The sequence below is a fragment of the Salmo salar genome, chromosome ssa07 (assembly GCF_905237065.1).
Source record: "Salmo salar chromosome ssa07, Ssal_v3.1, whole genome shotgun sequence".
Lineage (NCBI taxonomy): Eukaryota > Metazoa > Chordata > Actinopteri > Salmoniformes > Salmonidae > Salmo > Salmo salar.
The window spans coordinates 42277101-42294241 of NC_059448.1; the positions used below are offsets into that span (position 1 = coordinate 42277101).

General features: G+C 43.9%; 2 protein-coding genes across 3 annotated transcripts in view; both read right to left on the bottom strand.

The window, feature by feature from the left end:
- Positions 1-2255: 2255 nt before the first annotated feature.
- Positions 2256-10696, bottom strand: wnt16 (wingless-type MMTV integration site family, member 16). Its single transcript, XM_014207973.2, has 4 exons — positions 10013-10696; positions 9642-9868; positions 7326-7615; positions 2256-3794 (listed from the first exon to the last, which is right to left on the bottom strand). Exons 1-4 carry the CDS (start codon positions 10105-10107, stop codon positions 3330-3332), a joined length of 1077 nt encoding a protein of 358 aa, XP_014063448.1. The 5' UTR covers positions 10108-10696; the 3' UTR covers positions 2256-3329.
- Positions 10697-12752: 2056 nt separating this feature from the next.
- LOC106609304 (cadherin-like and PC-esterase domain-containing protein 1) overlaps positions 12753-17141 on the bottom strand; it is an 80097-nt gene continuing 75708 nt past the window's right edge. For both annotated transcript variants that reach the window (XM_045722004.1, XM_014207972.2), the window contains exons 18-21: positions 16576-16677; positions 16366-16453; positions 15681-15827; positions 12753-14495 (exon numbers count right to left, since the gene is read on the bottom strand). In XM_045722004.1, coding sequence (XP_045577960.1) covers positions 14253-14495; positions 15681-15827; positions 16366-16453; positions 16576-16677 — 580 coding nt within the window. In that variant the 3' untranslated portion in view covers positions 12753-14252. The remainder of the gene's footprint in view (positions 14496-15680; positions 15828-16365; positions 16454-16575; positions 16678-17141) is intronic.

Here is a 17141-nt window from a genome sequence, read left to right on the forward strand (position 1 = left end):
CACTGTGAGATTCCGGACACATGAGGACACACAGTCAAGGAAAGACACAGTCTGAAAAGAACATGACACTTGGCTCAGTCTACTATGTTTTTATGCTTGGATGCACAAGTACTTCCCATGGAAAACATGAAGAAATATATGTAAAATCCAAACAGAGACAAAACATGACTTATGGTCCGCATATGAATGCATCCAACTCTGTGGGGATGGATGGAGCACAGCAGCTTCAAACAACAGTCAGTGTCACTGGGTTTTCACTGGGTCCCAATGTGTTTTATTAAGCAGATATTACAATGCTGTCGGGGCTCTCATAGCACCTTTGAAGCAAATCCTCACCCCCTCTGTGATTGGCTAAGAAATAACACTCAGAGAAAAACCTGTCTGGTGTTGACTTACTGAAATAGGCATTGTTTTCAGCTGTGGATCTCCTGTTGAATCAACCCAGAACAGCATCCATCCATATTCACACTGTGTTTCATTCTATCGTATATAAACAGACACGCAAGGCCACAATGTGTAGTGGATTACAGAGATCTACATTGACAGACTGTCTGTTTCTCTGAATGTGTTTACATGGGTTCCAGATTATGTGGCAAAGACCTCCATCGTAGAAACATTGGGCGTATACATTACGAAAACCGTTTAGAGTTTCTATTGGACAAATTCAGGTAGGCCCCTCCATGTTTCGTTCTGTTTGCTTACGTTTAAAAAACGTTGTGCAACAGAATTGCCGTAATGAATACGCCCCTGGTCTTCATTTGTTTGGTGAGAGTGACATCTTACAAGGCCGAGTTTGTGTTTCCGTCTGTCCTGTTTAAATAAACTCACTAGAAGTCAAACGTGTGCTGCGTTCCTCCTCACATACATGTGTCAAACTACGGTCGGCCACAGGCTTCAAGGGAGACTACAGATGTATCATAACAAGTTCTCCGTGAGTGGTCTGGATTAATTGAAAGTGTTTATTTTAAAAAAAATGGATAGGGGAGAGGATATATTTATTGAGTTAAGCGTAAGAGGTGAAGATTTATTTTGGTCTTGTGGACAGAGAATAAGTTGAGCATGGCCAAGATATGAGAAAGGAGTGAGTGTTGACCTACAGTATGAATCTATTGTCATGTTGACTGTGGCATAGACATACAAGGAGACTTTTAGGATTTAGAGGTTCAGAAACAGATTAGATACATGAAAAATACTTTCAACATAACTTTTATGCAGGATATTACAGACCTGTGAGCAGTCCCATGGGGCTCAGTTGGTACCGCATGGTGCTTGCAACACCAGGATTGTGGGTTCGATTCCCATGAGGGACCAGTACAAAATTGTATGCACTCACTACTGTAAATTGCTCCGGACAAATAGTGTCTGCTAAATGACTAAAATGTAATTATGTCCTTAGTATCTCACTTTATAGACTAATTTAACTGAAAAAGGACAGCGAGAAGTAAGACATACGTAATCCTCCATTTATTTTGTGAATTCTCGGAATGCAACTGGAGCACCTGATTCCTGAAAGCAGTCCTCTGAAAACAAAAACGTGACTGAAAATCCTTGAGGTCAGAGCGCTTCGGGCACACGTCAACTGCTCTCCTCCGTCCCGTCCCACTTTCTTTAGGTCTGGGTTTCCCCCTCTCCTCTCACCAACAAGTCATAGTGCTGCTGGAAGCTTCAGGGAAATGTTAGGGTCAGTATCGTTAGACTTTTAAAGGCTCTTTAAGAGAAAGCACTCGCGGTATTTAGCACAGCATCGCCACTTCTCACATAGCACAGCCTCTCATTCAGGAGAGAGAGAGAACAAGAGAGAGAAAGAGAGAATGAAAGCGCGCGCGAGAGAGAGAGAGAGAGAGAGAGAGAGAGAGAGAGAGAGAGAGAGAGAGGTGGACAGAGGTAAAGGAATAGAGAGAATGAAAATGGGAAGAGAGTGAGAGAGGAAGAGAAGGAATAGGTTTAAATTCTTAGAGACAGCAAGAGGAATGCTCAGAAACCAACTCAAGCATCTCCATGGTTCTGCTGCCAGTGGGTCTACTGAGATCAAACTGCTCCATTCCTGTGAGGCATTCCTTCATTTATAGCTGGTCTTGGATCCAAACACAAACACAGGACAGAGAAAAAGTGGATTGGACAGCAAAAGGATAACAAAGGACCTTAGTAATACAATGATGACAAACAGAAAAGCAACACATTAAATGGTACAGTTTGACAAACACATGCTGTATGTCTAAGAACATTGGATGGGCTTGAATCTTAAGACACTCTCGTCATGTGATACAGCATAATTTAATATTTACAAAATGTAAACAATTTACAAAAATACTACGTCATTTGACATATTCTCAGTTAAAGCACCTGTAGCTTCACTCTGCCCTGAATTTTGCAATCTGAATAGTACAAAACAAACATTTTAGGTTTCAAGAAATCTTTCCAAAATATCTCAAATAAAAATATCATGGTACCATATCTTTTTTTAAGTCATTAACTATTTATTCCAAAAATACAAAGCATTTGAATGATTATTTCAAGACTTCTTACTATGCATTGATACTGCAAGCTTTCCAACAAGTATAAGCCTAATCTATCCACCGTCGATCACCATAAAACCATAGGTGGAAGCAGGATCTGTCCTTACTCCCTAGCCTGTAAGAGAGCCATAGAAATGACACAAAAGATGGTTGCCCAATCCCTGTACTGTCTATGGCTCTAGCCTTCTGTTGTCTACATGAGACTTCGTTCTGATCTGGAAATGTACTGACACTGTTTGCTGCATCTACTCTACAGTCCTTTAAAGCTGTTGCGGCCCTGCAGGACAGGGTTTCCACCCCCCTACAAGCACTTTTTGATCCCTTTGTTGGTCCTCTTACACACCATTCACTGAGTCCATTTGTAAGACTTGAAGAGTGAGGTTTTAACTTTCATCAAAGTTCAGTTTGTTTTATCATGGAGTCCGAGTTTCGGTGCTCATTTCTACTCATCAGAGTAAATTGTGAAGATGTCCATGTTTGGTAGTCAGAGTGTGTGGATCCTCAAGCCTCTGAAACACTGTGGAACTCCTGTCCCATTGGATAGCCTCCTACAAGGCTGGGCCCTGATAGGCCATTCAAAAGTCAACTATTTTCCACTGTCTTTGTCCACCTCCGATGGTGTGGTGTATAAATACTGTCTTCCTGAGGGTTGTTGATGCTGCGCCCCTCTTGTCCATGGGAGAGAGGAATGATGGGGGGAGTCTTTTAGTCTCTCATTGGGGACGGTGTGTGTGTGTGTGTGTGTGTGTGTGTGTGTGTGTGTGTGTGTGTGTGTGTGTGTGTGTGTGTGTGCCATCACCTGCCTCCCTCTCCCTATTTACAGGTGTGCATGTCGTTCATGCTCTCACACTTCTGACACCTCACATAGCAACACCACACAAACTTACACTCACACCTCTCTACGTGGCGAACCACGTGCGTATTATACCCTCGACCGCAGCAGAGCAGGTTACACCCGTCGGGGCCGGCCGAGGTGCGGTTACACCGGCGCCCTCTAGTGCCCGCCACGCCCCAGCGCCGGTCCTCCAGACAGTAGTTAGGAGACTTGTTGAGGAAGATAAGTTCTTCCTTCCCGATGGGCACGCGGCGCTGGTCCTTCTCCTTCCTCCTCACCTTCCTCTTGGAGCGGTCCAGCACCTGCACGCTTCCCTCGTAACGCTCCTTCAGGAAGTTGCCCACGCGCTCGAACGACGCCATGGTGCGCCAGCACGTCTTCACGGCGCACGAGCCCGACACGCCGTGGCAACGGCAGTCGGTGGCCATCGTCTTGGCGACGGCCTGAAAAGCGGGAAAGATGGAGAGGATGGTGTTAGGAATTACAACAGACTTACAACACTGTAGGAATTACAACACTGTAAATGTTACGACAGACTAGCTACCAGAACTCTGTTTGATAGAGACTGCCTTTTGTTTACACAAACGCTGTGGGAATGTTTTGATCAAAATCACGATCTATTGTTCTGAATGCTGGATCTTGGACTGGGACTGTAACATGAGTCCTGAGGTTTGTGCATTCTACTTCTAACTCTGACACAATAGACTCCCTGGGTGCTGTACAACATTTGGAACAAAAGTTAAACTGTCCTTCACAGTTTAAACAGAGATTGAGGAGACGTTTTCTTATGACCGCAAACCCCAGGGCTCTATAGCGGTCTTTGGATGACCCCAGAAGAGCCTACCACTTTCACCCCTTTTCCACCTCTTCTCCCACTCCCTCTTCCCTGTTGGTTCAGTTTAGTTGGAAAGGCGGTGAGTGTGTGTGTGTGTGTGTGTGTGTGTGTGTGTGTGTGTGTGTGTGTGTGTGTGTGTGTGTGTGTGTGTGTGTGTGTGTGTGTGTGTGTGTGTGTGTGTGTGTGTGTGTGTGTACGTGTGTGTACGTGTGTCTGTGTGTACGTGTGTACGTGTGTACGTGTGTGTGTGTGTGTGGTGTGTGTGTTTTACTGTAAACAGATACACTGCTACCATTGTGTCCACATCCCTCTCCAGTGGTGAAGCCCTCTCCTCCTGACAGTGGCTAGTTGATAAGAGAGAACCCCAGTAAGTGTGTCTTAGCGAATGCCATTTGGTGGTAACGCGCATGCCCTGCCCACCTGAGGATCTTTTTCAGCCATCCATTTCCTGTGTTTGAGGGGTGCAAAATCCACTTGTCACTTAAATCTCACTGGATCGATCGCTTTCATTTTACTCCTGCTTCATACTCTTGCTTGTTCCTGACGTTTTTTTTTCTCCTAGTTAACGTTACAACTGCAGAAATGGTTGTAATGACCTGTAAAACACATCCCGGTAATGGCTGAAATGGACTCAATGGCAGCGGCGTAAAGTATTTAAGTAGAAATACTTTGAAGTACTACTTAAGTCATTTTTTGGGGTATTTGTACTTTACTTTTACTTCATTATTTTCTTTAGGAATATAGTGTACTTTTTACTCACTACATTTTCATTGACACTCAAAAGTACTCGTTACATTTGAAATGCTTAGCAGGACAGGAAAATGGTCCAATTCACACACTTATCAAGAGACTACGTGGTCATCCCTACTGCCTCTGATCTGGCGGTCTCACTAAACACAAATGCATCGTTTGTAAATTATGTCTGAGTGTTGGAGTGTGCCCCGGACTATCCGTATATTTTCAAACCAAGAAAATGGTGGCGTCTGCTTTGCTTAATATAAGGAATATGAAATGATTTATTCTTTTACTCTTGATACTTAAGAATATCTGATCAATTACATTTACTTTCGATACGTATATTTAGAAGTTTATTTAGGACCAAATACTTTTACTCAAGTAGTATTTTACTGGGTAACTTTCACTTTTACTTGAGTAACTTTCTATTAAGGTATGTATACTTTTACTTAAGTATGACAATTGGGTACTTTTTCCACCACTGATAAATGGAATCATTGTTATACCGTTGAATATATAAGAACACTAAAGCTTTGTCTGGAATTTAACGCACTGTCTTGACACGTACATCACAAGAAAGACAAGATAGATAACTATTTTGATGGGTGTTCATTTTTTGTGGAATTGTTTTTAAAAAGCAATAATTTAATACAGTTGAAATGTTTACAAAATAGATGCGCTGAAATGAAAGCAACTCCCGAATATGAACACTCGGATTATAGTGATATGTCTGATCTCGCAAACAATGTAAAGTATGTTTAGATAGGCGTAATCTGGAGCCAAGCGTGTTGACTTTATCGGTAGGTATCCTGCACACCTGTTGAATTATGCAAGAGTATGTGACAACAGTAATTAATGAGGAAGTCTAGACAGCGCAGGTGAGTGTAGTTAGGGTATGCATAGAAAGTGTTGGGTGATTGCAGCCCTCTTCCACTCCGTTATGTTAATTTATTCATATATACAGCCTGTATATTTATGCAAATGAGCCACCTATAATTTTCTTTCTTTTAACACAAAATATTGGAAAATACCTGATACACTAAGAAAATGTATACCGTGCCTTCAGAAAGTATTCACAGACACTTGACTTTTTCCACATGTTGTTGTGTGACAGCCTTAATTTAAAATGGATACAATTTAGATTTTTTTGGTCACTGAAAAGGAAAAGGAATAGAGTTAAGCACTGGCAAAGTGCTAGAGGAAAACCTGGTTCAGTCTGTTTTCCAACAGACACAAATCCACCTTTCAGCAGGACAATAACCTAAAACGCAAGGCCAAATATACATTGGAGTTACTTACCAAGACAACATTGAACGTTCCTGAGTGGCCTATACCTAAATCTCCCACCAAAATCCCTGAACTCCATTCATTATTTGTCTGTGTCAGTAAAATGTTTTATGTGATATAACTAAGTCAATAGCCAATGGATTATACAATTTCAAAATGTTTGGAGTATCTTCATCCATTGTCCAACTGTTGCATTTATTAGAATTGTTTTTAAAACCTTTTAACAATTTTGATGACCGTTGCTACAATTTAGATGGCCTTGTGTCTGCTTGAACATTCATTAGTCACGCTGTCACGCCTCACCCATTAACTCCCATTATCGAGGATGTTACTCTTTCTTTCCCCTCTCTCCTTCTGTCCCGTCTGAGCATCCCCCTCTCACACTGACCTTCTTGTTCTCCCTTCCCTCTACTCTGTTTCCTCCAATCTTTCTGCTTTTCTCTGAATATCGTTCCCGCTCTCTCTAACACACACACACACACACACACACACACACACACACACACACACACACACACACACACACACACACACACACACACACACACACACACACACACACACACACACACACACACACACACACACACACACACACACACACACACACACACACTTCCTAGAACGTCTCCTGAAAGTATTTTTAACAGTGTGTGATAAATTCTATTAACCACTGAATGGTTTGGTCTTCAACCCTCTCCAACCCCATATAGTGAACGAAAGCCAGAACTGTAACAGCTACAGTAGGATTCCTTTCATGGTGCTAGATTAGTACTGTCATATCAGTCATTCATTCAGACACAATGAACCCTACACCTGCTAGAGTCTTGACTAATAGAGTTACAGCTCCCATGAGCCCTATTCAGCTTTTACATACTCCCCAGAGTACCCTTAACAACTGTGTTCACTATAAAATACTCTTTCTCTCTAGCTAGGTTGTGGATGTGTGTGTGTGTGTTTTGTTCTGTGGTGTATTGTGTCTAATCTAACATCTGACTTCAACGTTGTGCTGTTTTGGTTCTGTACACTGTGTGTGTGTTGAACATGCTCTGTGAGTGTTCTTCGCCCCTCAATGAGTGTGTGTGTGTGTGTTGGGTCTGTGTGTGCTGCGTCTCACCTGTCTCCCGGCTTCACTGTTGTGCTGGTTCATGGTGAGCAGTGTATCCCCTCCCCTGGCTGAGGACATATTCTGCACTGCATTATCTATGAACTTCCTGCTGAACCATGTACCGTACTGGATATGGTCTGAGCAGCCGCCCCAGTGCCACCCTTCGCTGGGCGAGCCTGTGCCCTGCAGGCTGGTGTCACAGCCGCACTCCGTCATGTTGCCTGCACTGCAGGAGCGCGTCACTGCCTGGACCAGCCCCGCCGCCATCACCGCGTGGATAAACGCCGTCTCCTTGGTCCCTGTCAGAGTCAATGGAAAGAGGTTGTCGGAAGGGCAAAGGTACGCATGGATTATTGCGTAACAGTGGCTGTGGACCTCGAAAGCATGCAATGGGTGGATTCTGAAAAGATTCCACTCTCACACCTTTCAGCCAATAACACTTCAGACAGAGGGAAATGGCACAATTCCAGCATTACAACTTCCGTGTATTTCAGTAGCTCAGGCCTAGATACCAATATAACTTCCATCCATTGTAGTCATATGATACATCTTAGCTCTGGAGGGATACATGTGAGATGTGAGTTCAGCAGACACATAGCCCCATGGGAACTGTCCTGCCCTGTGCGAGGGGGGCGTTGGGTTACACTTCACAGGTTAGGGGCCACAGTAGGCCCTGAGTGAGGACAGACAGCACTGGCTCAGAGAGAGACTTCGAACATGTTGGTATGATGATAAATGTGTAGCATGGATCAAACTGGTATCACAGTTACTTGTAAGACCCTCTGGAAAGCTGACCAGCGAATAGAAACATTAGATTATGTCCTGTAATGAACGAAGGCTGAAAAAAATGTAAACCCAAGTGTGAAAGGGGGTAGCCTACTAATGTTTATAGCTTATGGAATGGGCTTGTTAGACAAAACTCTAAAATATGCAGAATCTTATGGATAGAACAGAAGCATAATGGCACCTGACGACATCAAGTGTAACTATTCAGAGAGTGCAGGTTCTAAGAATGACATAGAACTATGTATGAACTTTAAACACTATCTAGGATAAAACGTAAATCAGAGGTCCAAGCCACAAGTTGATTCAAAACGTTTGTGCAATAATTTACGTGTGGGTAAATGTAGAAAGACAAGCCTTACCTCCATGGAATAACAAGAAATCACCACTTCAAAATTGAGTTTGGCACTTTGAAGGTTGGATCATTAAAACAAATGACAATTGCGGTTAGAGAGAATAAATGCGGTTATTTAGGTTCTCTCTGTTGCATTCTATTATCCCCCAAAAATTGCTGCGCCCTAACCCAATAAGAACATTGTCTCCGAGTCCGATTAGATCAAGTTCCCATTTTTAGAACACGAAGAAAATACATCTGTGATCAAACAGCAAAGAATACGTTTTTGCCGTTGATTGTACGAGTCGGGACATGGGATGGAAATGCGTAGATTTAGCCTATTGTAATATGCATTGGCCTAAATCAACATAAACTATATGGTCCGTTTTTTCTCCGATTTTTTTTCGTCTGGGTAGAGTGAAGAAAGTTGATAGATGGCATGTGACAGGGTGCAACAAGGACAGAGAGGAATTTGGAAGAATGAGTTTCATGTGAAAATAAAATGTTGATAGCTAAACCATGCGCTGACTCTTAACCATCTTGGGAAGATGCACGGAGACAGATTTCTGGAACGATATCTCTAAAACAAAGAAACTGTGTTCTTAAATTACATGTCGACCACGAATCTCCTAATTAGGATAATCCCGGCTGGTTTTAGGACCAGAGGTGAGCTGGAGTTTTCTGTTCAAAGACAACACTTGACCGTGGAAAAGTGGCGTGTTGGGACGGTTAAACCGAAACAGATGTGCGCAGACGTTCTCTCTCTCTCTCTCTCTCTCTCGCCCCATAGGGGATACAGCTGCTTGAGTCGGCAAATCAAATCACCTTCCCTCCCTGGACAATATTAAACATTTTCATGACTCAAACCAAACCGATCACGAGTAAAGAGTTATGGAAAATGGAAGACGTGCCTCTTTTTGACGCACTATCAAATAGAAAGACAATTAAGGGACTGTTTTTATGCAGCAATTGCCTAAAACGGTCAAATAACAAATGATGTGGGCACACATTAAATATCGGATTATGAAATACAACCACTATAATAGATGCGCGCAAAATATAGTCTCATTTTCCAAGTTAAACCCAATCAAAAACAACGTTATCAATGAAATAGGCCAGAAAAGTGCACACGAATTTATGCAAACGAGAACAAAGCACCCTATTGTTTTATGTCTATTAAAACGAGTATTTAAACCGCCTGTCCTTACCACTGGTTAGCTCGTAGCCGAACACAGAGAGCTCTTTGGTGGTAGAACAGTTCCACCGCTCGTGCTCGAACTGCGTCTGGCACTCCGCGATGCCAATGCGCGCGCCGTCCTTGATGCTTGGCAGGAGATGGGGCTTTCTCTTGCACAGGTCCTTCTGCTTGTGCGTCAGCGGGAGATTGGCGCAGCCCAGCTTCTCCGGTACTCCCACGGAGGTTATTCCCAACCACCTGAGACACAAAGCAATCAGCGGAGACAATAAGTTACTTTCTAAACCACTTTCAGCCCCAAACGGAATCGCATTCTATGCGTACAGAAAATGGTGCAATTTGACAAAGAGCCAAGCTTGATCACAAGCAATGAAATATACTTACATCCAACTGGCTCGACAGCAGACAGGATACAGTGAAAACAGTAAAAGAAACAGAAAGCAGATCTGATGTACTCCACAGCCGCTTCTTCTCTCCATGGCCACCTCATTTACAGAAGCCGACTGGCCTCCCGGGCACTGGGGAAGGGTATGTCCATGGAGCGCTGGATCGGTGCTGGGCTCTGTCTCATGCTAGCCCCACAGCATAGGACCCTAACAGAACTAATCCTCAATCCGTGGTTATCTCGAGCAATTCACTAAAAAAACATCCGCGGGGAAGGAGAGAGGACGCGGGCGGAATGGTGATTCTAATCCCGTGTCTCGGCGGCTAGTAGTAGCCTACAGTTGGATGGGTGATAAGTTCCCGACGGTGTTCCCCAAAACGCAGACAAACAGTTTTATCCTGGACTGGGAGAACCCACACAGAGCGTCTCTCAGCGGCGCGCTCCCAGGCTCGGATTGGCGCACCCGTGGATTCATATTAAGCAGACGCGCATGTCCTACGAGATAATTGGACGGACGCGCAAAGAAAAACGCATGCCGCCGATGCCACTGACAGGAACTGAGCAAAACGTTTGGCACATCCAAAGACAAAATTGGCAATAGCACATAGTAAAAATTTATGAAAAAAATGTATGAAAACAAAATGTAATTTTTGGTCTTAATTTGAGGTTAGGGTTAGGAATAATGTTAGCAATGTGATTAAGGTTAGGTTTAAAATAAAATGTTAAGAATATAAATGGTAGAAATAGGCGTGGTGTATGACTTCGTGGCTGTGGTAACTAGTAACGACCGAGAAGGTGGAAGGAAGCACAAAAGCCAGCAGAACACTTCTTTATGATGGTCACTTCACTCAAGCGCTCTAAACCTAATCATGGCACGCGAGAATAATGATCATTTCCCCCCGAAAAATTCATTGATACACCTTGAGTAACTTGAGTGCATAACATATTTATAATAGGCCTACAGTAGATTATCTGATACACAATGATTTGTGATAAACAAGGCCTGGTTATGAATTTTGAATTTCATACCAATTTAATTCCAACTAATCCTTATGACAAACGCATTTATATATTTGATCTATAATCATATTTATAGATTTCATATGCAATGGTTTCCAATTTTAAGATTCATATAATACTACAGTTAGAGAAAATGTGCTCATGATTTCAACACATCGAAATCATCCTCTTAGTCAAAAACGTTTTTCTGGTGCTTGTGAAATGCGTAATATTCGTTAGGTTTAGAAGATTTGGAATCTCATTTTGCCATTGAAATTTATAGCTTAAATGAATAAAGGATTGATTCAAATGCAACGACAATAACCACATTGCCCATTGTGTAACCAATTATGTTTGAGCAAATATTTTCAATCACTATTGAGTCGTTTGCCTTTTCCTGAATAATAAATATCATATCAGAGAGCAATTTCGACGAGACAATTTAATGACATTTTTAAAAGGATTGACTGACAACCTTTCTGTTGAGTATATTGGACTGGGTTATAGGGCGGTATGGGGCAAACGAGGTGCGGTCTACTCAGTCCCCAGAAATGTCACAACCCCCCTCCCCCCAAGCCTTTCAAATTCCCCGACTAAAACAGTGCAGAGTGAAAGGTCTGCCTGAAATTTGACATCAGAGTTCGGAACCGCAGCGCAGGGCAGAGTCCACCATTTCTCCTTGGCGCGACAACAACCCAGGCGGCAGGCACACCGTCTTCAGGGCGGGTACATGTGCCCGAAAGGCAAGCCTTTGTCTATAACCTTTTACATTAACCTTCCTTTCGACCGAGACTGTTGCGTCGCCGTCTACCTTACTCTACCCCTCGCCCACTCAATGCTGTTATTTAGCCACATATCGCACAAGACCATTCCATTTGACCATTCAACACTTTACGCACGCACTTGACGCTGTATGCGTTCCCTTTATTTGATCTACAAACTGTAAAACCAACGTTTTAAACAAATATGGAAATATTTTCAATATATCGTTACATTGTATTACATTTCATTGCGGTCATATAACCTTGTTTATAACGTTTTTTAGATAAGCCTAGGCTACATAATTTGTACACACAATTATTAGTGTAAATATGCCTAAATAAAATAGACTGATAACTTTCTGGAATAAGGCTCTAACATTACGTTGACCTCAAACACGATTTAGGCCTGCATTTAAATCTACATTAGTTTTACTTCTCGATCGTGTTGCTCGATCTCTGCCCAGATCACAAGGTAGGTAGGGTGATTGGATGTGTCGGATTCGCAGGACTTGACTGCAAAGAGGAGTCAGACGGGGCACATTACGCGCAAGACGGAGTTAAACCACATTACACCGACAACCATTTTATTATAGCACAGTTGTAGCCTAATTGAACATTTGTCTCCCTAATTATGTCCTTCTAACCCATGTGACACATGTATAGGCCTATGCGGGACAAGAAATGATGATCAAACTCTGGTCTTGATGGCACGAAGGAAATTACAAAACGAAGAAGGAAAACCATCTTCCTCAGAGCGTCACACGGCTTCATACCTCTGCATGGTTGAATTGGGATGATGACTGTAAAAGGATTTGTCTAATACTGTGCGCAAACAGCATGTGCAGGCTTATCCTCATGTTGTGCACAACTTAAAGAGGAAATATGCGACGCCAACATCCTAATTGTTTACAAGCTAGGGCTTTGTGGAACTTTCAAAATACAGTTTCATGCTTTCAGAACATAGTTTCTGGACACAAAGTTAAGTTAAGAAAATATATATTTTAATGTGAGAATATTGTAGCGGAATAACTGTTATATGTACCATCTGGAAACACAAAGCTGAAGTTAGTGCCATTTGAAGATACACATGTTCTTTAATAATAAATTAATAGTGTTGATAATATTTAGCATGAAGAAAATATGTCTTTCTGGTTTTTTTTCGTCAGTTTTCCTTCAAAATCACTGAATCAAATGATTAGGTTTGCTATCAATGTTCCATAGGACCACTAAACAGAGCTAAGCAGGTAGTCTCCACTCCTGTGTGTGTGTGGGCATGTGTTTGTGCCTATCTGTTACAATTACCTTCATCTTCACCAGCTCAGTTCCCTCCATACAAATGATCAGAGGACAGATCAGACAATATGTAGAAATCCATAGCATACATTACACCAGTCCTTCATTAGCATGTCAACAATATGCTGCATGTAAAACATTATACACTGATTATCAACATTATAGGCACGAATAAACAGATGTAGAAAAACATGTAGAAATATAAGAAAATCGTACATAAGACATTCACTTGAAGAATAGCTCAGCTTTCGTCATATCTTTGGCATAGAATAGAATACTTTGTGGTGTCCACAGAACAGGCGGGTGGATGAGGTACTGTACATGAGGAGGAATAGAACAGGCGGATGGATGAGGTACTGTACATGAGGAGGAATAGCGGGATATCCAAAAGTCCCTCCAATGGCGAGAGAGAGGCTTTCCTGATGCACAAAGGCATCAAAGGCACACGTCAAAAGTGGTTCTCGAACCTCTCCTCCGGGGACCCCCAGACGTTTCACAATGTTGTTGTAGCCCTCAGCTAGCTCACCTGATTAGTTGACCAGTTGAATCTGAATAAGGTGTGCTAGCTCTGGAATACATCAAACACATGGAATTGCCGGGGTTACCCGAGGAGAGGATTGAGAACCAATGCTGTACAACATTTCAACAACGTTTCCACAACTATAAAACTATACAATTGTAAGGGTTTGTGCTGGAGCGTTGAGGGAGCATTGTCGGTTGGTGGGAGAGCAAGGCTTACATTTGGGATGTGCACACGACGCACTCCTTTCGACAGTCACTCTCGCTCTCCTCTTTTTTCTTTCTCCAGCTGCTTCCCTCGTCTTTTGGCAGTAGGCCAGCGATCCCCCTCTTCGACCATCTGGAAACCTCTACCTAGCAGAGGTAGCAGTCACATGACAGGGGGCCCAGTGTGTGGGCCAATCAGAGGAGGTCTGTGTGACAGACAGTGGTGATGTCTGTCACACGGCTGACCAGTCAGGACTCTCCTGTTACTCCAGCACTTCCTGGACGGAATGACCTTTCATTTTCTTTAGAGAGATGCTTGTATGGACACACACACACACACACACACACACACACACACACACACACACACACACACACACACACACACACACACGTTAGTAAGCAAGGACACAAGTACACACACACACACAGACACAGTCAGTGGTGGCGAGGGGTGGGTCTAGTTTCCCGTGTCTCTCACACACAGTCTGCTCAGCAGGATCTGCGAGTACACCTGGTTCACCGCTCCTCTCACGTGATAGGTGGAGGAGTTAGACCCCACCCACTGGTCCTGGCGCTGCTGGGTGGGCTGATCACTGAGCCCGGTTCCAGTTCCACTGGTTCTGGTTCCAGATTCCTCGCCGTGTCTTAGGAGCTTCATCTTCCTGTGTAGCGGAGCCTTGGAGAACGACAGCTTTTCAACCTTCAAGGAACACAGCGAGGAGAACCACGTCAACACCTCACCTCTAACACAACATCTACATACTGACATTATACTGTAACTAGGTAACTAGACCATGGCCAGAGCTTGTACTACCGGAGGCTGGCTAACGTTGCCTGGGGTTTCACGGAACAGAACAGAGCGCAAACCCATCGTCACAGTCTGGGGTTCCTTTAATATAAACCACACTGGAACAATCCAAGCCTGACCTAAATCCTGACATAACAGAAACCCTGTCCGTCCCCTCAGGGGTTTGGGTTAGACATTACTTCACTCATGGATCCCATACACCTTCTGGCTTCCTTATGGGAAATCCTGTTGTCACTTAAGACACATATGAACTGGGAGGGGAGGGGCGGGGGTACGGAGGGGCGGGGGTACGGAGGGGGGCACAGGCCCTCGTATATATGACCGAAACCACTTCACAAGCACCCTGGGGCCCAGCTGCTACCAACGTGGAGCTTTACTGCCCAATAAAACCCGGCCTAACGGCTAATTACTGATTAACCAGTCCATGGGACAATTTTATAGCTGAATTAAAACAAGTGACTGTTCTTTATACAGGGAGCTGGAGAGGGGGCAGAAGGGGAGTGTGTGTGTGTGTGTGTATGTGTGGTACAGCAGGATTTACTTCTAGAAAGCTCCCTGACATGGAGGGGGATTGTTTAATCAAGAGGGCATAAGAACCGATTTCCTCTGGGCCCAGAAAATGGCAGTTCGGCATTTGGATCTACCGTAGGGTTAAAGCCCAGGATTATTTGAGCCCAAAGATTCCCTCCTGGTAAGTCGGCGTGTGCGCGAACAGTAATAGCAAGTATCCATAATGAAGTTATTTCAGAAATGACAGTGGGAGAGGGAGTCCTTGGGGAAAGAGCTTGCTGTGGAACTAGCTGTGCTCTCTGGCCACTGAGGTTTAGACAAACCATTAGTTATAATTGGTATCAATTACTGTATCCAGAGAGAGACATGCAATACCTGTGTTAAAGTGTTGGTAACATTGTGCTGTGATTTGAATAACTGACTAGGACGTAACCAAATACTGAGAATGACTATAAACTACGGTAAACAAAAGGAACATGCTGCATTTCAATAAGGGCGGGGCAAGAACTTGGAGTGCTGTGGTGTTTATTATTTAGACGAGGGTGAAGGCGGGATGAGAGGGGTTACCTCATGAAAATGGCAGGCGCACCGTCCCTGCAGGAACTCTTTGTAGCGGCCCATGGTGACACTGAATGTGTCTATGACCTCATACCCATAGTGCTTTGCGGCGGTGATGATGTTGCTGTTCTCTCTGTACAGCTCCTGTACTCCTCTCTGGGCAAGTTAAAGTAAGACAACAAAGAAGTAATCGCTACTCAACAGAAGGAAAAACTATCTTAAAACATTCACATTGGGAGCCATATCGTAGCCATAACATTTTTGTACAGTTCTCTGAGGCCCCTATTGCAACACGCCTGAAGTATAACTGGCCTTTGAATTCAATTAGTTGTATTGCTGTTGAACAGGGGCCCATTGCTGATGTTGGACCAGTCAGCATGTTGGAAGCCATGGACTATTAGCCAATAATGTTTTAGATAAATACACATGGCACGGGCAAAGAGCTATCCACCAGGTGACTAAGCACTGCCTTTTAAAAACTTGGACAGATAAGCAGTAATGTGAACAGCGTGGAAAAATAATTAAGAGTGAAGAGAGAAGCTGAGGGGGAAAGAGAGGGAGAGGAAGAGTGAGAGAGAGAGAGAGAGAGAGAGAGTGATAGAGAGAGAGAGAAACCGATCAGTCAAACAGAGAAAAGAGTTGAGGAGACACCAAGAGTGAAACTGAACGCACACAAACGGGAGGATGGACCTACCAGTGAGAGAGAGCGGATGCCGTCCACAGGGAGATGGAAGCCCATGCCCAGAGACTTCACCACCACCATGATATCCTGTAGCCCTTCCCTGGAGGAGAGAAATGGGTAATGAGGTCTATTGGCCAGTGAATAGATTTAATTAAGCAGTTGCTAATTCCTGAACGGTCAGGAAGGGCATTTGCCACAGAGTGTATTCATCAGTGGGTTTACCTCTCCAGCACTTCTCTCATGATCCTTAGGTGGTTGGTGTTGAGCCACTGGACACCTCCTGCCACCAGCACAGTCTGACGGGAGTTCTCCAGGGGTCGCGACCTTCGGAGGGGATCAAAGGTCAAAAAGACATCAGCTCGGCAGTAGGACTATGTCTATTGAACAGGCATAGGCACACATGCTGACAACGCGCTACTGCTTTCACACACACACACACACACACACACACACACACACACACACACACACACACACACACACACACACACACACACACACACACACACACACACACACACACACACACACACACACACACACACACACACACACACACACACACACCACACCACACCACCTGCTCAGCATATCCTTCAGTAGCCACATCCAAAGCAGAGTGCGGTCCCAGAGAGAGAGTCGTGGTTGGGAGACCTGCTGTGTTAAATTACACTGTGACACGACTCCTAACACATGACTCTTAAACGCAGCCCCCGGCCCTTTGATCACAGCAACTGATTAAGGCTTCCTCTCCATATGGGGGGACAGGGCTTCGAGTGTCTATGGGA

Bases quoted from the DNA above. Each gene is read 5' to 3' on its own strand.
- wnt16 (XM_014207973.2), bottom strand. From the start codon at position 10,107: ATGGAGAGAAGAAGCGGCTGTGGAGTACATCAGATCTGCTTTCTGTTT. The intron at 7,616-9,641 runs GTAAGGACAGGC...TGACTCTGACAG, and splicing joins CGGCTACGAGCTAACCAGTG to GGACCAAGGAGACGGCGTTT. The intron at 3,795-7,325 runs GTGAGACGCAGC...CCCGCTTTTCAG, and splicing joins ACAGTGAAGCCGGGAGACAG to GCCGTCGCCAAGACGATGGC.